This window comes from Rutilus rutilus, assembly GCF_951802725.1.
Source record: "Rutilus rutilus genome assembly, chromosome: 9".
Lineage (NCBI taxonomy): Eukaryota > Metazoa > Chordata > Actinopteri > Cypriniformes > Leuciscidae > Rutilus > Rutilus rutilus.
This window is the reverse complement of record NC_140223.1, coordinates 8,057,393-8,080,062: the sequence shown is the minus strand read 5'-3', so window position 1 is coordinate 8,080,062 and position 22,670 is coordinate 8,057,393. Positions and strand designations below refer to the sequence as shown.

The following is a 22,670-nucleotide window of genomic DNA, read 5'->3' as shown; positions in this document are numbered from 1 at the left end:
AATGTAGCGAAGTACCACTACAATTGAAAGTTAGCTGGTTGAGGCGGCCAAATATGGATCAGATTCCGGTCAGAGAATCAGGAGTGGAGAAGAGATTCTTGATAATAAGGCGTTTATTTATCTTGTATATGCATCTGGGTTATGCATCTGTGCTTGTATATGGTCTACAGAAAGAAATAAAGAGAAATAATTTACAATAATATTCGTTGAATATACATGTCTCCTTGCATTAATTCCACTCAGAAAATAAACAAACAAAAAATATATTCCAGTTAAATGCCAATATTAATCACAAGGAAGTAAACAAAATACAGTAGTACACAGCTGTAAACAACTCGCGCTGTGTCGGAGAAAAACACTAACGTGTCTGGTGATGACTCATCAGATTAGTTCGGCAGATTACGGCCGAAATAAACGGTCAAATCCAAGCAATATAAACATAAGAAATTACCAATCACATGCGTGTCACATACTAATAAGGTATAGATATATATATATATGCACTTACATGTATTGCATGAACGCATTTACACAGAACGAAACCACCAGCATAAACAATGATTCACCGTCATCTTTTACCGGGGTGCGTCGCTAATATTGGAACGTGTAGGAAACAATAAACAAAACATTAGTTCCTAGGACAGGCTTTCTTACATGCATCATTGACTCTAAAGTTTTACGCTTGCCTATGTACATGCCAACGTAAAATTACGATCTCATTCACGAACAAATGTTACGTGTGACGTTTGCATAGGTATTTGCTTACCTAACAGCACATCATCCCTCACGGAAAGAAATGTCGTCTGATGTTTATATATGTATACAGCAACGTGCCATCGCATCACAAATGCAAATGAAATCCTAAATAGGGCAACGCTATTGGCTGTTGTGCGGTCTGACGCGACACCCGAACATATACTTCGTATTTACGCGTACAAACTGTGCGTGTTAATGCGTCCAAATTTCACGCGTTGCATATAATAAGTATTGTCCCCAACGGCGTTCCATATGAACACAGCAGCTGACGCCGCTGATGAGATGCAGCTGTCGCCGCAGATCAGCGGTAGAGATCAGTGACCACGCCCACACACAACAACAATCACACGAGACGAGAAAGAGACAGTGAATTCATGAAGCGTGACAATACGTTTTTAAAAGGTATTTTAATAAAAAAACTGTCTGGTGTAATGGTTTTCAATAAAATTAAAGTTTTTAACTTAATAAAAACATTTTTTTTTTCCTATAATTTAAAGATGATTTAATCTGGAGTTTATTAAAAATACCTGCAACCTGGATAAAAATCTTCATCTCTGGATGTTGGAGTTTCATCCATGATGAAGCTGAACAGTTGAAACAGAATCTGATCTTCACCACTGACTCTGAATGAAAATGACAAACAATAATTCAGCTGAACGGAACCTGAGATTCAGAGAAACAGGATGAGACGCGGTGTTCACTCAAATGCATTACCGAATTACGATTCCAAGGTACTTTGAGACACTTACATCGGTGCTTTCATCAAGAAGGAGGCTGTATTTGTGGTCACCAATATCAGCCACCTGTCTTTTAATGAAATATGGTGCCAACACCCCATTTATCATTTCGGTACACTTGGTGCATCCAGAAATGTTGGGGCGCACTGGAATCTGAAAAAGTAGTTTTGCATGCCTTACACATGTGTTCACAAGACAGAAAGGAACAGTGCTCTTAAATTGCCATTGCCATTGTTGCCTCTGCCTGTTTGCAAGAGTCTGCGTTTTTGGAGAAAATGGTGTTTGTTTGGATTGATTGAAGGGCTTGGACTTTTCATTGTGCTTCTGAGATGATGCATGCTTTCTAACATCCGACAACTTGGCACAAAATTCTGTCTTGCAGTACAGACAGTAAGTCATTGCCCACATAGGGCTTGCATTTTTGTATGTGTATATGAGTTTGAGGAAGTTTATTGTTGTGTTTGGATAAGTAGGCTACACTGTACAGTCTCTAATATACGATCTGAAGTCGGAGAGTTCAGAAACCGGAATGAACTAAAGCCCTGTTATAGTGAGTAATAAAAGGGCATGACAAGAAAAAAAACGGTCAAATTAAATGGTTTGAATTTAAAACAAAGGAGAAGCTGATAAGTGATCACTGATTGGTCCGTGGCAACACAGCGTGCACATATGCACAGCTCATTCATGTCCATGTCAGCTGGCGTGCGGTCAGCGGAATGTACTGCTCCTCTCAGCCGCTCACTGAACAGAGCAGACGCAGTCACGCAGATAGAGGTGTGGCTGCACGGGGTAGCAAGACCTCACACTTGCAGTACTGCCCATATTTGGAAAGTTGCTAAGGTTTGTCCAAAAAGTCGCTAGATTTGTCGCTAGTCGCTTTTTTTGGAAAAAAGTCATTTAAGGGTTCTGAAAAGTCCCTATATCTAGCGACAAAGTCGTTAAGTTTGCAACACTGGGCCTAACACCACGGCTTTTTCTTGTTTACTTAACTTTTGTAAATAACAGTTATACTGACTGAAATTAAGTTGTAAGTCTTACAAAAATATTTAATTGGGTTAACTTAAGATTGTTAGTTTTCTGGAGAGGTGCAACTATTTTTTAACAAACCTTTTTAAGTTGAGCCAATTCAACATTTTTGTCTGTAGAGCTCAATGTCTGAAGTTGAGTGAACAAAAAAATCCTTTTGGAAATTGGTACTAAGTAATGATACGGATGGAAACTTACAATAACATTATTATTATTTATAATAACAAGTCAAAAACTGAAAACAGTGAGTAAATGTTAACAAAACATTTATTCATAAGCATTTTGAAGGCAAATAAAAATGTCATTTCAATTAGGTGTCATCATGACAAGAATTTTCTTTCTTTTTTATTCAAAGGAATATTTTACCCCAAAATCATAATTATTAACTTTTTCTGTCTCAAACTCATAGGACTCATTTTCTTCTGTGCAAGACACATAAAAACATTCAGCTTTAATTTGTATTTTCTTAAGTAATACAGTTTTGGGATAAACAGTAAACGTCTCGGTTACGTATAACCCTCGTTCCCTGAGTTCAATGGACGGGTGATTCTTAGACTATGGGCACTTTTATGTACTTTGGTCATATTTTTAAAAATACATACAATTTTGGACAAAATCCTCTTTCTTTTTCAAACTAACAATAAAACCTCCTTAAAACCTTTTTACTACCTTTCTATTATGATTTCTTCATACTTTTCAACCTCCTTATAGGTGTCAAAATCACTGTTTTCTCCTTGTCGCACACCCAGACTTTTTAACTTCAACAATGAAAATACAGTTTAAAAGTATGACTTATCTGGTAACTATTAATATACTTAAATTAAGCACTAGTAAAATAATTAAAATACATTATAGTATTTAATGTGAGACCACCATCAATATTACTTTTTATACAAAATATAGCTGTCGCACAGTATTGGTGTCATTTCCACCACAACACTGTAATGTCCCTTTAAAACGTTTGTGTGAAAGATTGTTTAGGTGGTTTCTATGGAAATGTTCAGAGACATCAGAGCACATGTTGGACATGGAGGCAATTTTAAATTTTCATCAAGAACAAATAAGAAAAATCAAGATAAATATTGCTTGATCAGTTAATATATTTATTCTACGTCATTTCCAAACATGCTGCACCTTCAAGGGTGTTTTTAAAAAGTTCAATATTTTAAGTTAAATAAGAGTATTTTGCATACATGAAATGCTAAGTATAATTTCAAAGCTGATCAGTGAAACTATCTTCCATTTTTTCACAAAAAACTACAGAAATGTAATTTCCACCACAGTCATTTCCACCACACTGCCCTCTGTGGTGGAAATGACAGCATGTGGTGGAAACATGCTGTACCTTCAAGGGTGTTTTTAAAAAGTAAAAAAAATTAAGTTAAATAAGAGTATTTTGCATGCATGAAATGCTGAGTATTAATTCAAAGCTGATCAGTGAAGCTATCTTCCCTTTTTTCACAAAAAACTACAGAAATGTCATTTCCACCACACTGCCCTCTGTGGTGGAAATGACAGCATGTGGTGGAAATGACATTTATGATTACAAAGTACAATTGATATGGATTGCAAGAGTAGATTGACGTTGTGAATTGAGTTTACTGAGTGTGATGAGTTTAAGAGTTTTCAAAATATATTTTTCAAATAAATATTTCTCTAAATATTACTGTTTCTCTACATTCACGTTAATTCATTGTCATTTCCACCACCACCCTGTCATTTCCATCACCACACACATTTTTTAAAAACATTTAAAAAGTTCTCATCACACATTAAAAATGTATCCACAATTTACGAGATCATGCTCTACTTAATATAAAAATTCAAGTTATTTATTTTCTAATAAGCTCTTGCCCTAACCAAAATTAAATTTCAGAGTGTGACAGGTGTACAGTTCACCATTTGGTCCTTAGGGCAGTTAATTTATCTCATTGACAAATGTATAATTTTTGTACATTGTGGAAAAACTGATAAAACTAGTTACAAAAATGATCTTAGCCAATTCTTGAGTGGCATAAGTTATTCTGTTTTTAAATAACAGCTGTATATAGAGATGTGGTGGAAATGACATTTGTTCATTGCAGGTCGGACAAAATGTAAAATATTAACAATTTCTCTTGTAATCTAAGTTTGTCCTCTTACAGACCTTAAAACTAGACAAATTATTTAAACTTATGAGACTGAGTTACGTGACTTTTGAACATTTTTTTTTTATTCAACTTCACAAGCCTAAAAGTGCCCGTAGTTGAAGAAACGCCCGGACATTGGCATGCAAGATTTGCATTCCGCAGCACGGGTATAAAAGGCGGAAGTAAACATTGCGCAATGCTTTTCACTGAGGAGCCGAACAGTGTCCAGTCCTCCGCAAAGGTACAGCAACATGGCGAAGGGACGACACGTCTCCGTTCCCTGAACTCAGGGAGCGAGGGTTATATACGTAACCGAGACGTTCCCTTTCGTCCTGGGAACTCCGACGTGTCGTCGGGGGAGTTCCCTGATGAATTGGGATCCCTAATAAAACGCCATGGTGCTGGCCCCTTCCAGCGCCCAGCTAAGCTACCCTGCAGCAGTTTTTTGAATAAGTTGCGGTGTCTTAAGGCGAGACACGGCAGGCAAAAACATCTTTTTTTTACTGGTCAATTTTGAGATTTTTGGATATTTGTCTTCAATAACATGTCTTCTTTCAGGTGAAAAAAAGTCAGAAATACACATTTAGGTCTTTATTTTATTACACTTCGTCTGTTTGCGTCTGTAGATTTCTCATAAATTAAACAAAAGTTGGCGTCCTTAATCAACATGCTGCTCCGCGATCGCTGCCGGCACCCTTTCATCACATGCATCGTTAGGAAGCGCTCTCTCTCCTGTACAATCCTGTCGGATCCAAATATGGTCATTTCCTTTTTATCAGCAACCAATCAAGAAAGTAAAAGGGCTGAATGTGCAATCTCATTGGCTGATGATAAATCTTTAAAGCCCATTTTCTCAAAATGACCTTTCTCTCATACTCCAAGTCCGAAATCTCCACTTCAGTAGCACCTATACAGTATACACCAAACTTTCCAGTCTTGTACCTAGTTATATTATGAAGACATTTACAGAGGGATTTGTAAATATATTATTCCTAGCCTGATTTATATAACATTTTATTCCAAAAAACATGGTGAAAATATTTTTTTAAGGCTATTGACAGTATTTTCTGATTTACAGGATAACAAAAGTAGATATCCATAAATCCCTCTGTAATTTTTTTCCCATCTAATATGTGAACACAATGAAAAAAATTATTTTTAACCTGGCTTTATCCAATACTCAGATTAGCGCATACTTAATTAGATATTGCCTAATTTGCATATTTAAACATTAAATTACAGAAAACTTGTAATACATTTTTTTTTCTCATCTTAATGTAGGTAATCAACTGGGAAAGTTTCATGGTGATATCTGTTAGTTAAAAATTTTACCCTATTCACCTGTAGTGTCTCGCCTTAATGGACAGGATATTAAGCTCTACTGTCAACAAAGGCTCAAAGGGAGGACTTTGAAGAGCTCTAAGTACCAGAGCTAAGTCCCAAGAGGGTACAGAGTGCACAACACGAGGTGGATTTAACCTCCTAGCACCCTTAAGGAATCTGATGATCAGGTCGTGCTTCCCCAAAGACTTACCTTCTACTGCATCGTGATCCGCGGCTATTGCAGCGACATACACTTTGAGGGTGGAGAGAGACAGCCTTCGCTCCAACCCATCTTGCAGGAAGGAAAGCACGACTCTGATCGGGCAAGTTCGGGGGTCCTCCTGATGGGAGGAACACCATTCGACGAACAGGTTACACTTCAACGCATAGAGGCGCCTCGTAGAGGGGGGCTCTAGCAGAAGTGATGGTTTCTACAACTGCCTGTGGCAGGCCATCTAGAACCTCCGCGTCCCGTCCAGGGACCAGACATGGAGTTTCCAGAGGTCTGGACGCGGGTGCCATAGAGTGCCCCGTCTCTGAGAAAGGAGGTCCTTCCTCAGAGGAATCGGCCAAGGAGGGGCTGTCGCGAGGAGCATGAGTTCCATGAACCAAGTCCTGGTGGGCCAATACGGCGCCACTAGAAGGACCTGCTCCTCGTCCTCCCTGACCTTGCACAGTGTCTGTGCAAGAAGGCTCACTGGGGGAAACGCATATTTGCGCAGGTCCCGGGGCCAGCTGTGAGCCAGGGCGTCCGTGCCGAGGGTCCCCTCGGTCAGGGAGTAAAACCACTGGCAATGGGTCATGTCTGGAGAGGCAAACAGGTCTACCTGTGCGACTCCGAAGACACTCCAAATCAGCTGGACTGCCTGGGTTTGGAGTCGCCATTCTCCCAGCAGGGGAGGCAAACGTGAGAGCTCGTCTGCCACACGGTTGAGCTCCCCTGGAACATGAACGGCATGTAGCGACCTCAGATGCTTCTGACTCCATAGGAGGAGGTGGGATGTACGCAACGGTCGCAGTGCTGTCCGTACGGACCAGTACGTGCTTGTGTCTGAGAAACTCCTTGAGGCGACACAAGGCTAGGCGTACTGCTTGCAACTCTAGGCAGTTGATGTGCCAATGCAGCTGGGGCCCCGTCCACAGACCCGAGACTGCATGCCCTTTGTACGTGGCCCCCCAACCCATGGCAGAGGCATCTGTGAAAACCACAGCATGCCTGGAAACCTGGACTAAGGGCACTCTGGCCCGAAGAAACGCAGGATCCGACCACGGGGAGAAGGTTTGGCGACAGTGCGGGGTCACTTTGACCCGGAACGTGCCGCTCTGCCACGCCCACCTTGGGACTCGATCGTGAAGCCAGCGCTGAAGCGGTCTCATATGTAACAAGCCGAGCGGTGTTACTGCGCCTGCGGCTGTCATATGCCCCAGGAGCCTCTGAAATTGTTTCAGTGGAACCACTGTCCTGCCTCGAAAGGACCTGTGGCAGGTGAGCACTGACTGGACGCGTTCCTCCGTGAGGCGCGCAGTCTGGGCGACCGAGTCCAGTTCCATACCGAGATAAGAGATCCTCTGCACGGGGCAGAGTTTGCTCTTGTCTCAGTTGACCTGAAGCCCCAACCGGCTGAGGTGCCGAAGCACCATGTCCCTGTGATCGCACAACACATCTCGCGAGTGAGTTAGAATGAACCAGTCGTCGAGATAGTTGAGAATGCGAACGCCTTGTTCTCTCATGGAAACAATGGCCGCCTCCACAACTTTCGTGAAGACACGGTGCGACAGGGCCAGCCCGAAGGGTAGGACTTTGTACTGTTATGCTCGACCCTCAAAAGCAAACCGTAGAAACGGTCTGTGTCGAGGAAGAATTGAGACGTGAAAGTACGCGTCCTTGAGGTCGATCGCTGCAAACCAATCCTGAGGACGGATGCATTCGAAAATGTGCTTCTGCGTGAGCATTTTGAACGGGAGTTTGTGCAGGGCCCGATTCAAAACTCGCAGGTCCAGGATTGGCCGTAACCCACCGCCTTTCTTGGGTACAATGAAGTAGGGGCTGTAAAACCCGGACCTCATCTCGGCAGGAGGGACCGGCTCGATCGCGTCCTTCGCCAGCAGAACGTCGATCTCTTTCCGCAAGACAGGGGCATCCACTGACCGCACACGGGAGAAGTGGACGCCCCTGAACTTGGGAGGCCGGCGTGCAAACTGAATTGCATAGCCGAACCGAATGGTGCGGATGAGCCATCGGGACGGACCCGGAAGCGCTAGCCAGGCTTTCAGATACAGGGGCAGCGAGGTGGAAGGCAGGGACCCGGCTCTGGTGGCGTTGTAGCGACCGAGAGCGGGGTCTGGGCGTGGAACTTGACACCAACCTGCTTCCACCTGTGGGCAGACGGCAGAGAAGGCCCGTGGGCATTCTGCTGCGGGCTGCCCGGTGGCGAGGGGAGGGGGAGAGACGAGGAACGAGGCCCTGACTCCTCGTGTCCTGGTCTCTGCGCCTCCGGGCCCAGCTGCAGACAGGAGCGATGCAGCTGAGGCTGCGTCACTGCTATCCGCGAGTTGGGGAGAGGGGAGCGGGAGTGGCGCCGTTCGGGGGCGGCGCGCACTGCCATTCTGACCCTCTCGGACGGGGGAGACTGTGTGCCCACCAGTCTCGGCCGTGGATGACCTGGAAGAGGAGGCAGAAACTGCTCTTTTATAGAAAATTTGGGTACCGCTGGAACAGAAACAGAAGTCAACACAAAATTCTTCGCCCGGCCCTCCCCCGGGGGGAGGTGGTGTGCAGAGGCACCCTCCCGTGGAGCAGCATCCAGGTCCTCCTCCAGGTCGCCCGTCTCAGGGAAGCTTTCCGCCCTTCTTTTTACCGGAAGGGGCCGGAGGCGCCTGAGCGGGTTGGGCCGCCCTCTTACGACCGGACCTCCGCCCTCCAGGGTTAGACTGCTGCCCTGAAGGAGGAGCGACCAGCAGCAGTCCGCCTCCTGTGCAGGACGTGCCGTATCGCCTCCGACTGCTTCTGGGCGGTGGAGAACTCTTTGGCGGAGCTCTCCACCGCATTGCCGAAGAGGCCCCCTTGGGATATGGGGAAGTTGAGAAGTTTGTTCTTCTCTGCTTCCCGCATATCCGCAAGGGTAAGCCATAGGTGGCGCTCCTGGACCACCAGAGTGGACATCGCCCGACCCAGGGAACGTGCGGTGCGGAAGTCCGTCGCCGCACGCAGCTCCTGCAGCAATCCTGGGTCGAGACCACCCACCTGCATGTCATGGAGTGCCTTGGCCTGGTGGACTTGCAGCAGCGCCATGGCATGCAGGGCGGAAGCGGCATCTCCACACGCCATGTAGGCATCCCTGGTCAGACCAGAGGAAAACCTACATGCGCGGGAGGGGAGTGAAGGGGCACCCCGCCAAGTGGAAGCGGTCTTTGGACACAGCTGCATCGCAACCGACCGCTCCACTGGGGGGATGCCCTCGTACCCGTGCGCCGCTCCGCCGTCAAGAGTGGTGAGGAAAGAGGAGCGAGGTTGCCTATGTCTGGTTGCCAGAGGGGCCAGCCAAGACTTCCTCAACTCCTCATGCACTTCAGGGAAGAATGGTACTGGAGCGGGCCGCGGGGCAACAGCACGGCCCCCTCCGAGACACCAATCATCCAGCCGCGAAGTTTCGGGACCCGGTGGAGGGTTCCACACGAGCCCGACATTCGCGGCCGCCCTTTCGAGCATAGCGGCCATTTCCGGATCCGGCTCAACCGCAGCCACCACACCCGAAGGGGGTAGACCCGCTGAGTCATCACCAGAAGATGACCTCTTCCTCCGATGCCGCGATCGACATCTGGTCCTCAGGCAGCGCCCCGAAGGAGACAACCGGAACCGCACGAGACGGCCCCGGAGGCTCCGCCGGGACAGCCAATGGCAGCGAGCTACTAGAGGAGTGAGAAGCCCGTGACGATCTTTCACCAGACGGAACGTTCTTCACTGTAATCCTCATACGCTCACCAACAGGAATCACCTAAGTAGCCGCCTGCCGAACTGAACCGTCAGACGAACTAGATTGGGGATTCTCTGAAGGGACTCCCCCATGTCTCAGGGATCTCAGTCTTGAACGCAGCGTCGCGAGAGTAATGTTCCCGCAATGAGAACACGACTCATCCACAAACGCTGCCTCAGCGTGTCTTAAGCCCAAACACGAGAGGCAGTGTTTATGGCCATCTTCCTGAGGGAGAAGTCGACCGCATCCAGAAACGCACGGGTGAAACGACATCCTGAAAAGGACGCGAACACCCGCAAGCTCTTTTAGAAAGGAGAAGAAGAAAAAAAAGAAATGCTCTTTCCATGCCGAAGTGCCAAGGGACCACCGCGGCAGACACAACGGGGAAACTGCAAGCCCGTGTGCTGCACTCACCCGTTACTAGCCATGAAAACGGCTCTTTTTTAAAAAGACAAATCCGCTCACTCAGCCAGCAGCGGGGACGCGATGATCGCTCAGAGCGCCGTCACACCAGCACCAGAGATTTCTCAGGTATCTTCTTTCTCCTGCAGGCTCGTAAATAATTCTCAAAACAATCTTCGTCAGGAACAGCAACTCTTCTTTTCAGCAGAGACACTGGATGGCTCCGAAGCAAAAAGCATTGCGCAATGTTTACTTCCGCCTTTTATACCCGCGCTGGTAGGCGGGCTGCGGAATGCAAATCTTGCATGCCAATGTCCATTGGCTTGTTTTTAATTCTCTCGAAGGCAATTGGCTCCCTAGCGTGATCCCAATTCATCAGGAAACTCCCCAGACGACACGTCGTTATAATAATATTGATAATATCATTAATAATGATATTCAGAAGACATGGATTAAATCATCTTTTTTGGGGGGGTTTTCCTGGGTTACATTTTTATAAAACATGGTTTACATCTTTATGTTCTAGAGAAGAAAGGAAGCCATAAAAACTATGCACTAAATAAGAGTAAATAAATGCTCAATCTTATAATTATCCATATGGATTGCAGCTACTTGAACAATCATTTTCTAAAGGACTGGACTCTTGCTGAGCACTTTAAATCAAAAGACTAATAAACCATTTTTAATTTTGTCAAAAGTGTTTTTTAATTATTTAGGATAGTTCAAATTGAGGGCATAAAACAAGCCAAAGAGGAGAGTAACAGCTGTGGGAAAGTTCTTGCACATTATCCAGCCCAATCTGTTCTTATAGTATTACAGAGAGGCACCTTATATTTGGGTTTGAGTGGATGGTGGCAACATCATCTTCACCGATAGTTAAGATCCTCATCTTCTCCCCTGCAGTGTCCTGCAGTAGAAAATAAATCGGCATCTTTTGTTGATTAACAGGAAGGACACAGCGGGAGATAAAATATTTTCACTTTAAACATACTTCACACATACTACACATTCTATTATTTAATATATAATTTTACATTACTGTTTTTATAAAATTCTTTCTTTTTTTTTTTCTTTTTTTTTTTAAATCAGAGTAGCTGAAACTGAATGAGAGACCAAAAACAATGTTTCAAGGATTTTCTGTAAAATTGTTCATTTGTCACAGAAAAGTTCAAGAAAAAGCTCAATTATAATTAGACCTAAACTCGGGTAACACTTAAAATAATATTAACATACATTATATACAGTAAGTAACACTTTTGATCATGAATAAACTTTGTAACTAGATTAGTGTAACAAAACCTCTGGATTGATTTCTGGATCAAATCGCTGCCCGCACTCATATCACTGTTTTTTAGTTGTTGGGTTTAGAAATACTACAATACATCAAGAGGAATATGATAGAAATGAACATTGCAATTAGTAATTAACTGTGTTCAGAAGCAGGAGGAGAAAAAAAACAAGAAACCGGTAAAATAATGTGAAGATTTATTTGGAAACATTAATAGATCATCATATAAAAAATAGATTAATAAAAAAATATTTGACAGAAATAAATGTTCAGTGAAATTATTTGCATAATCTTTGTCTTCCTCTGCTGGTATAATTTACAACATCTCTTCTGTAGTCAAACTCTTGATAAAACTTATAACACTTTTCCCAACGCTGTCTGTATTGCACAATAAATCTATTGTCTAAGACTTGTTTTCACTTTGCTTTAACCGTTTGCCACGTATTTTAAGTGTTTCATGATCTACATTGTGATCAATATCTAACAAATTTGAAACAATTCAAAGCTGCTATTTTCAGCACTCATTTTCATGAGCCATTACTATAAAACAAGAAACTGGTGTGAAGATACACACACACGTCAGTGTGATCGCTGTGTGTCTCTCTGTCTTCAGTCTCTGTAGCGGCTCTTTATTCACCATCAGCTGATCCTGAGGAAACTGAACTGACGTCTAAATACTGAGAGTCCTACAATAAAACACACAGACAGACACATATGAGTATGAGACATTACTGAGTCATATCACATCTGGAGATCATTTCAGGAAAAACAGCCAGAGATATTAATGAAAAACTGGAATAGATTAATAACAGCAAATGATAAACAATTCTCACTTTATCACACACACACACACACACACACACACACACACACACACACAATGTAAACACCTTAATTGTATGACCTCGATCTGAATGAAATTTTGAGTGGTTTATTCCTTTTTTAATCCGACCGAGAGGACATGTAAACACTTGATCAGATTGAAAACCGAATCTGGAAAGTACTGTGTGTGTGCAATGACGTAATGCCGCATGATGCGTACGAGCTGTTGTAGTTGTTGAATAAAGTGTCATGAATGACCAACACAATCTCACGGCCTTCAGTCCTTCTTTCAGACTCTCATCCACAGGCTGTTTCGGGTGCAGGTAGGGCTGTTTTTACTGCGGGATAAATATAAGCAGCACGGCACAACGGTTCATGTGCTCATTGTCTCCTACACTGTAAAAACTAAAGGAGCCTCAAATATCCTGTCGGATACTCAAGGAACTTCAAAATGTAATTTAGGTGCCTCAAAGCTCTTTCTCCTATTGTAGGGTTACTGGAGGAGCATTGACAATCTCTGAGGTTCTTGCTGGAACTTATGGGATCCTTAAAGCACTTTGTATTTGGTTCAGAGGTTCTGGAGTCACCTTTTCATTACCATGAGACCTCGAAGTGCTTTAGGGGAAAATAGAGGAACTTGAATGCGATAAATGGGTTATTGGAAGATCTTTTAACATTTAAGTGATTCTTGGAAGATCTCTTATGTTAAAGCCAGCATCTGGAGGAACCCAATGGTTCAATGAGGCCAGAATAAGATTATTATTATCCTATTATTATTATTATTATTATTATTATTATAGGCTACTTAAGTTTGATTCAGTATACCCAGGTGAAAAAGCCATACTATTAAATGTATTAAAAATGTACTTGAGTGTGTTTTAGTAGGCCTACAATACAAATATACTTTAATGCATTACCTGATGCATACTTCCAGCCTCCGCTGCTACCGAACTACCAATCCTGGCATTCAATATTATATGTTGATCCGACTATTTTAAGCGTGTAGTTAAATGGTCCAGGGGCAGAACTTTTGCAAAGCGTGTCAGAGGTTCTGGGTTCTAATCCGCACTCATATAGTTTTTTTTTCTTTTTTTCTCATCAAAACCGATTATGTTTATCAGTGGTTGTATATCAGGCAGGGACACGTTTGTGTGAAGTTTGTTTTGTAATTTCACCGGAACGAATAGAGAGTCTCTCCACATTGAAGCGCGCGTCCGAGTGAAGACTGTGCGCGAGCCACAAACAAACAAACACAGTATCCGCGCCACTGATCGCAGCGGCAACGAGCACTTTGATCACTTGATTTCAGAAACAACATTTCAGCGCTAGATCGCCTCTTATTTAACAAACGAACGAAATGAATGCTGTGCTAGTTAACTGGAGATGTTTTGTTTATTTGTATTGGTACATTCGTGCCGCGAGATGTTTCAAAAGTGGCGGGGACATGTCCCACCCGCAAATTACAGCGTCTTTTTTTGTCCTGAGGTAGCCTGTAAAAGGATATTTTGGGGTCTCCTTTTTTGTTGTTGCACCCCACCGCACAACATATTGAAGGCATAGCTAGCTAGTTCCTTTGCGACTGACGTGAATCAGGTACTCAAGATGGCAGCAGACAAGTTTTAGAAGTGAGTGACGTCAGTGAGGAGATGTTGGTGACATCATCTGATATTCATCTATAAGCCTATTTTATTGATTAATTTAAACCTTAAACAACAACAGTAAATAATATTAATATTAATAATATGAAGAACCAGGAGGAGAAAAGTTTTATTCTGTCACGAAACTGCTGCTATTCCTCTGCTGTCGTCGCTTCAGTGATGCTCGCGCTGCTCGCGCGCAACAAAGCTCAGTTGATCGTCATCGGGTTTGAAAGTAACGGCTCCTCTCATCAAAGCTTCCGCCGTTTGTTCGGCTCTCCGTTACAAGGTTTGTAAACTCGCCAAATAAATACAGAGTCTACTCTATACACACACACACACACATATATATATTACGTGTGTGTGTGTGTGTGTGTGTGTGTGTGTGTGTGTGTGTGTGTGTGTGCGCGTGTGCGTATATATATATAAAACACACACACACACACACACATACATACATACATATATATATATATATATATATATATATATATATATCTCATTACTACGTTTTTACAGTGTACTCGTTTATTGCACAGTATCTGGTATGAAGGTTTTAGCCATGATAAATTGTCTTAGATTGATTTAGTCATTCAATTCAACATATTCTGTACAACGGTGTCTTCAAATTGCTGATACAGCCTAACTAATTTAGCGGATTCCTGCTGTCGTCATTGGCGTTTGTTATGAATAACAAAAGCAGGTTAATATAGTTTGGTCTGTTTTTGTTTAGCCTAACTTTACTTTACAGGTGCCCTCATTCTCTCAAATACCATTTTAAAGCCATTTACTGGTCAATAAATATTATGTTGTGAATAATCAGCTTTGTTCTTTTGTTTCCCCAGAACGGTACATTTCTAAAATAATCTGAACATTTCAGTGGCAACATTGAATTACAGTAAGTTACCTGCGCCACATGCAGTACTTTATTACTATGAACTTTCTCTATGTGAAATTGTATTGTTTGACTGTGTACTTGTGTTTTTTAATCAGTTATTCTCTGAAAATCTTCCCTCACGCTCTCAAATCTCATTCATGTTACTCAGAAAAATAATATCACAGGTTTGGCGCCAATAATGCTATGCATTTTTTTCTTATATCTTTATCATTTGCATTTGAATATACATTTTAACTCTGAATTATAACTTCAAGTTTAGTCTTTTTTGACAAAAAAAAAAAGGGAAAAAGTTATTATATGGCTTCGGAAGACTTACAACACAACCCATAACACATGAGTTGTGAAATCATTGATTATTTTTAGGATCTTTTCTGGGACATTTTTGGAGCTTAACCATTTTTACATACATTGTTGCATTGAATAGAACTAGACAAGTGTACATAAGAATGGTTTCATGAATGATTTACACTATTTTTTTTCTGCTTGTGTTTCATGCAGTGAAATTGAATGGTGACAGGGGTTGCATTATGCCTGAGATCTGCTTTTGGGTTCCACAGACAGAAAGTCAAACAGGTTTGGAACGTCACAAGGCTGAGGAAATTATTTAAATTTCACAACTATCACTTTAATAACCTTACTAACAGTAAATTTTGTACTTTGCACGGATCTCGGTAAGCTGAAATACAAGTTTGAACAAGAATAAAAATCCTCCTGTAGACCTGAAAATCACTGAAGTGCCTGGACCATCTACCAGAAAAGAGGAAAAACAAACGGAAAACAAATCTGCTGTACCTTTTCACTTTTCTAACTCTTTAAGTACCTCACATGTCCCTTGTGAAGATTTTATTATTGATTGCATTTTATGTTGCAGCGAGTAAATGTGCGGTCACATTTTTGAATTTCGTGAAATTACACAGGCAAAAAAGTCCATTGACCATTGTCAGCAGTCACATTCAAGCAGCTTTCTGTTGGTCAAATCCAGCGAATTCCAGTGAACAACTTGGTCCCATAGTGACATTTTTGACCACAAACGAAATTGCTGATCGTGTGGATTCTTATTGAAATGACTGGAATTCACCAGTGAACATTCACAGAACAACAGATCATTTTACTGCACCTTAATACTGTTTCCGGGTCGAAGCCTCTACTTCTACTTCCTCTATCTTGTTTCATGAGAATAGTCAACAACCATTTCTGAACACTGTTGATTCAAGTCACACATTTAAGCTTTTCAAAAGCAAATAGTGTACATTACAGTCTCCAGTCTAACGGCGTCCCAGACTTCAACATTTTATGATTCAAAATAGCTGAATAACTAACCATCAGAGATTCTGGTATAGAGATAAAGGTTAGGATCATAATTTTCAGGAATATTACAGCACAATGAGTGCATATTAGCACTGTTTGTTTGTTTTTGTCATCTGATAGAGCTTTTGGACTTGGAAACAGTGATGTCAGACTTACCATCGGACTGAAACACAAATGTTTTAAAGTTAAGTGAAGATGGACATTTTTAATTAGTCCAAAAAATTTTTTTTTACATTGATTTATTTCGTGGAACATATGTGTTTCCATGCATTTTGTTGAAATGACTTTTCTTGTATAGCCTATTGTATATACATGGTTGATTATTCATGTTGCTTATGTATAATACAATTTTTTGTGTATTCATTGATATTAATCTATAGTTAGCTTTTTTTCCCATGTGCATGGAAGTGTATGTATAAAAATAAATATAAAACATGTAATAAACAATTCTTATTTTGTATTTGGTTCAATTTGTTTATTATAATAGAAGTCAAAGGTTACCATAGTAACAACATATTAAATATTTTAAAAAATGAAATTTGGTTCCTGGAGACACCCAAAGAGGTTCCACACAGTGCCTAATATAAGAGTTCCTCAGGAAACTTGTGTGGTTCTTCAGAGAACCACCCCTTTTTAAAGGGTGCCTAGAGGAACTACAGACGGTTCCGCCGGTGTGGCAAAGTGAAGAACCCCAAAAGGTTCCTCCAGGCACCTTTTATTTTTTGCAGTGTATTATAATGGCCCGGTTGCATAAAGCACCTTAAGTTTTTCCCTTAAGTATGATACTTAAGAGGCGATTTCCCTTTACCTAAGAGAATAACTTAAGGGTGTTGCATATAATCTCTTAAACGGTTCTCTTGGGTACGGGAAACATTTTAGTGTTTCACGACAGCGATCCTTTGGTGCGTTCAAGTCCTCCTGGGAAGTTCGTACGTACGAGGTGGGAAGTCGTGCTTATAACGGCATGTGCGTTCAAGTCACTTTCGTCGGAGCAAAATGGCGGAGTACTTTCTCTTAATTAATTACACAAAAATACAGTAAGGTTCTTAAACTCTTGTTCTAGAAAATGAAGAACAAAGAAATGTGCATCAGGTGTACTTTGTATTTTTATGTTTTTAATTAATTTATGAAGCCACTGCCAACACATCGTTACATGTTGCATTGTTATATTATAATACTATCATATTCTGTGTTGGCGATTAGCTGTTAATAGAAAAGCCTGACAATATCACAGCTAAATACCTTTACGTATTGTGTATTCCGCCATGTTAATCACTGACACACCCCCAACTCGTAAAGATCGGAGCTTAGAGAAAATCCCGAGCTCCCCACTGGTATTTACGACATTGTGGTGGCGTTCAAGTGCGTTCAACTCGTAAATACGATCTATACGAGATGACTTGAACGCACCACTTGATTCACATTATAAAAGTCTGTTGTTGCCATAGATACGCAAAACACTAACACTAGCAATTTCGCAGTTTCATCAAATAAAGTAGGCTAGGATATCGGAATGGATAAAGAAAACAAAAAAAGAAAGCCTAATTGGACAGAGGAGGAGAAATGCATTCTTCTTGACGAATATGGTAAAAGAAAAACAATTTTGAAAAGCAAACTAAATCCCAATGTATCTGCGGGAACTTGACCGTTGCGTTTAAATGACGGGGAAAGAGCCCCCGCAACCCGGTGAACCACTCTGCTGACGGACGATTTATGCACGTGGAGAACATTTCCCACTACCGTCTGAAAACTCCCAGTTGCAAAAAAACGCAGTGCTATAAGCAGTTGTAACACCGCAGGTAAAAGAGTGGTTGCGATGTGTGACATGGTCATGGTCGCCGTCTAGTTTGTTAGCGATGTCAAATATTGCACGTCGATCAAATCGGTATTCTTGCAACAATTTTTCATCGCTAAGGTGGTCCAAAGGGTTCTCCCTATCCCTAAAAATTCTTCTTGGCACATAATGATCTTCAGCTGGTTCCATAAATTCAGCCATGTCGTCTTATTTTTGTCCGCGTTACTCTTAAAGGAGCTGTATGTAAGAAATGTATTTCAATTAATCATAAAATGGCCCTGATATGTCACTAGACATTAAGAAATCATGTTCATTTCAAATACTTATATCACTGACAACAGTAGTACGGCCAGGATATTGTCACTTAAAAAGTGAAGTTGCAGCCCTCAACTGATGTTGATGTTGTCATCAGTGTTGGGAAAGTTCACTTTCTACATGAACTAGTTCAAAGTTCAGTTCACAAATTTTAAAATGAACTAGTTCAGTTCATAGTTCATATACTCAAAATTTTGAACTAAGTTCACAGTTCCAAAAATGAACTAGTTCGTTCTTTTTTTCCATGTTGCTGCAAGATATTATTTTTCAAAATTATTGCCACAGCCCATATAGAAGAACCACAGACAATTATTTTATCAGTTTTAACACTGAAGCTATGCGTCAGATTTTTCCCATCCTCACTGACCTTGTCATAAAACTCGTTTAAATGATCATAAGACGCCTCCTTGCTGCTTTTTGTTTTGATTTGATTTGTAACGCAAGTGATGAGTCGTTCACGAACAATCCATTCATTGCATCTGTCACGTGACAAATGAACGAAAGACTCGAGGTAAAGTAATTATATGTTCCCTGTAAACGATTTTTGACTGCATTATAATGATTTCTTAATTCAGAATATGATCAAGATGGCGTAGGTGGATGTGTTCGGGGAATTTGCCAGTTAATAGTATAACATTTAAAGCCCCTTAAATGAACGAAATGATTCGAAAAAACATTTGTTCATTTTGATGTACGAGATCGAACAAGAGAGTCAGTAGACACTGGTGGCTGGTGTTGCCAGATTGGGTGTTTTTTCCGCTACATATTAAGGCCGGTTTTAGGTGGGTTTTTGCCTGGAAGGTTCTATTGAAATCTGGCATCCTATTGAACGAAGTTTTAAACTGAGAGAGCGTGGCGTTCACAGACACCAGAATGAACGAGTTCAGTAACGTTCATCAGGCAGTAATACGGTACGTTCAGTTCACGTTCGCCCAAAATATGAACGAGTTCATGAACTATCGTTCAATGAATGCGTTCAGGCACAACACTGGTTGTCATGTTGTGTTTTGGCCTGAAGCGCCACCCTCCACCTATCTACCAATCACGAAGTCAGTAGTGTTTCGGCATCCGGGTTGCCAGCTCTGCTCTAGTTACCACAGCTGCAGCTACAAACGTTCCTGCTGGATCCTGCAGCCTATCTGGCAACCTCGATTCAGGGGGAGGGGGAGGGGATACACCGCTCTACAGTAATTTGAAAGTGATTGCAGTACCAGTTTTGGCCACAATCTTACATACGGCTCCTTTAAGGTTACGATTTCCAAACCTTAAATTATACTTAGGGAAATTACCGTTAAGGGGTTTTATGCAACACTTAACGCTTTTTAAGGGATTACTTAAGTGAAAAAACAGCATTTAAGGGAAATTCTAAGTGTTTATGACATTTCACTTAAAGAAACCCTTAAGTAACAAAAAGGTTTTTTTCTACAACACCCTTAGGTTTAAGGGAAATATAAGGGCGAACTTAAGGGAAAATTACACTTAAGGTGCTTTATGCAACCGGGCACTGACTCGTAATATATAAATATTAAGTCTGCTGTTTAAAACAAACAAAAGTAGGAGAATAGTATGTGCAAACAGCAGGAAATATTCGTGCAGTGTGTGCATGTCAAAAACTCCATTCCGATTTGAAGCTTGTGACATATAAACACACACATCAACCTGATAATTTTATTAATTGTTCATGTAAACACTACATTTGGATTCATCAATCGGAATGAATTAATTCCAACTGAAACAAAAGTTGTGCATGTAAACATGTAAGAGATGAAAATATTCATATAGACCTAGCCCATTCATAGATCATATTCACATCAAACTCTTATTAAAACAGTTTACAGAGACTAAAGTGGAGCTGAATTATTATTTTATATTCTCCAGTTACACACATATGAGACCTGTTACTGAAATTGGGTCAGTTTAAAGGCTTTTGAAATCTGGGTCAATATAAAGATATACTCACAGTAGTGAAATGTCTCCAGTTTATAATGTGGATCCTCCTTCAGTTTAGAGAGCAACATCATTCCTGAAAGTCCTATTTTATTCCCAGACAGATCCAGTTCTTTCAGGTGTTCAGGGTTTGATCTCAGAGCTGAAGTCAGAGCAGCAAAACCTTCATCTGTGACACCACAATAATACAACCTGTAGAGAACAATGACACACACTTCACTCTCTCAGTTCAGATCAGGGGCCTCATTTATAAAACTTTGCGTAGGATTTGCGTCAGAAGTGGTGTACGGATGAAACATAGGACGTGCGTACGCACAGAAATATTCGGATTTTATAAAACCGTGCGCACGCACATCCTACGCAGTTTTCCCTTAATAAATCACAATCAATTCTAAATGTAGCGCAGCTTTTGCGGCTTCATGTCACGCCCATAGTTGCCCATAAATAGTCCGTGAAACGCCCACAAGTTAATATTCATCGATTACGAAATCATGGCAAACACAGAGAGGAAAACCAAGAAACGTAACTTCACTCAATGTGAAGTAGAAATGATCGTTGGCGAGGGGGAAAAGAGGAGTAAAATGTTGTTTGGAGGGCACAGTGTGGGCATTACTAATGCCAAAAAGGCACTTGAGTGGCAAAAGGTTGCAGACGCCTTTAATGCTGCAGCCTCACAACCTCGGACCGTGGCCGAAATAAAAAAAGAAATGGTCGGACATCAAAGTCTTCTTGCTGTCTGAAGATGCAGTTTTAAACTCTCCCACTTTAAAACTAGATTAAAGACGCATCTCTTCAGCCAGGCATCCATATAATATTTTTAATCTTACAGTTAAATCCTGTCTCTAGTTCATAAACGCCAGAGGAGAACTGGTCCCCGACTGAGCCTGGGTTCTCCCAAGGTTATTTTTTTTTCTCCATTAGGTCACCTGATGGAGTTTTAGGTCACCATTAGGTCACTTGATGGAGTTTGTCGGTTCCTTGCCACTGTTGCCTTTGGCTTGCTCAGTTGGGGATATTTTGGGGATATTTACTTTTATCAATCAATAAATTCCACTAGAAACAAACCCTGTTGTATTATTTTAATTTAATACTGTGAAGCTGCTTTGATACAATCTGTATTGTGAAAAGCGCTATACAAATATACTTGAAATACTTGAAGATGCATTCACTTCGAATCCTTCCATTTGCCACATCTTCTAAGAGCGCAAGATCAGCCATTGTGCGTCATTACGCATTGTGATGGCATCATGGCATTTTATTACCATGCATTTGATTGCATCTGACAAGCTGCATAACAATGTGTTATGAGGATGAATTGCATAACATGCCAATATTATTGCAGAACATATTTCACTTTTCTTTTTGCAAATATGTGTTAATTTGCATTTCTGTTGTACTCTTCGTTTGATTTGGTTTGTTTTACACTGCAGATCGATCAAACGGGTGTTCGTGTAGGCTGTTCATTGTAAGACTTGCTTACTGTTGCCTTTGGCTTGCTCAGTTGGGGATATTTGGGGATATTTAATTTAATTAATCAATCAACAATACTATTGATCAGCATTACCAAACGTGGACGTTTTCCACTAGAAACAAACATTGATGTATTATTTTAATTTAATATTGTGAAGCTGCTTTGATACAATCTGTATTGTGAAAAGCGCTATATAAATAAACTTGACTTGATATTAAAAGTCAGTCTTGTATTCAGTCTGCTTTAATAAATGAGACTATTCATTACATAGATTAGTTTTACTGTTACTTAGATATGTACTATGTAATATGTATGGAGTGTCAATTAGTGTGTGTGTGTGTGTGTGTGTGTGTGTTTTCATTTTACAAAATTAAAAACAATCCTTGAGAAAGTGTCAATGCAGAAAGATTAACATAATTAACAGTAAGAATGAATCCAGCATGTTCTTCATTTCTCAGTTCTGTATGTTGAGCTCGAGTCTGTTTAAAGTCAAGAGACTGAAATGTTGATTGTGTGTGAAAGTGTGTATTTCAGTGTGACTCTCAGTCCTGCAGTTTCATGTTATTGAGGATCAGCTCATGTGTTCAATCATTTACAGCTCAATAATCTGAACTCACAGCAGCAGAAAGAGGCAGAACACTTCAAATATACTTTACATTGTGATTCATGTGTGAGAGTCAAATATGATCTTACCACAATTTCTCCAGTTTACAGTGAGGATTCTGTAGTACATCAGACAGCAGATTCACTGATTTTCCTATTTTATTCCATGACAGATCCAGATCTCTCATGTGTTCAGGGTTTGATCTCAGAGCTGAAGTCAGAGCAACAAAACCTTCATC

The 22,670-nt window shown here is 41.1% G+C and overlaps 1 protein-coding gene across 1 annotated transcript in view; it reads right to left on the bottom strand.

Moving 5' to 3' along the window:
• Positions 1 to 7,567: 7,567 nt before the first annotated feature.
• The window catches only part of LOC311296905 (NACHT, LRR and PYD domains-containing protein 3-like), a gene marked incomplete at its 3' end in the record, with an annotated part of 39,601 nt that continues 24,498 nt past the window's right edge, over positions 7,568 to 22,670 (bottom strand). The window contains exons 10-13 of the mRNA XM_084418889.1: positions 20,371 to 20,549; positions 8,959 to 9,907; positions 8,034 to 8,633; positions 7,568 to 7,616 (exon numbers count right to left, since the gene is read on the bottom strand). Of these exons, the coding sequence (XP_084275015.1) occupies positions 7,568 to 7,616; positions 8,034 to 8,633; positions 8,959 to 9,907; positions 20,371 to 20,549 (1,777 nt within the window). The remainder of the gene's footprint in view (positions 7,617 to 8,033; positions 8,634 to 8,958; positions 9,908 to 20,370; positions 20,550 to 22,670) is intronic.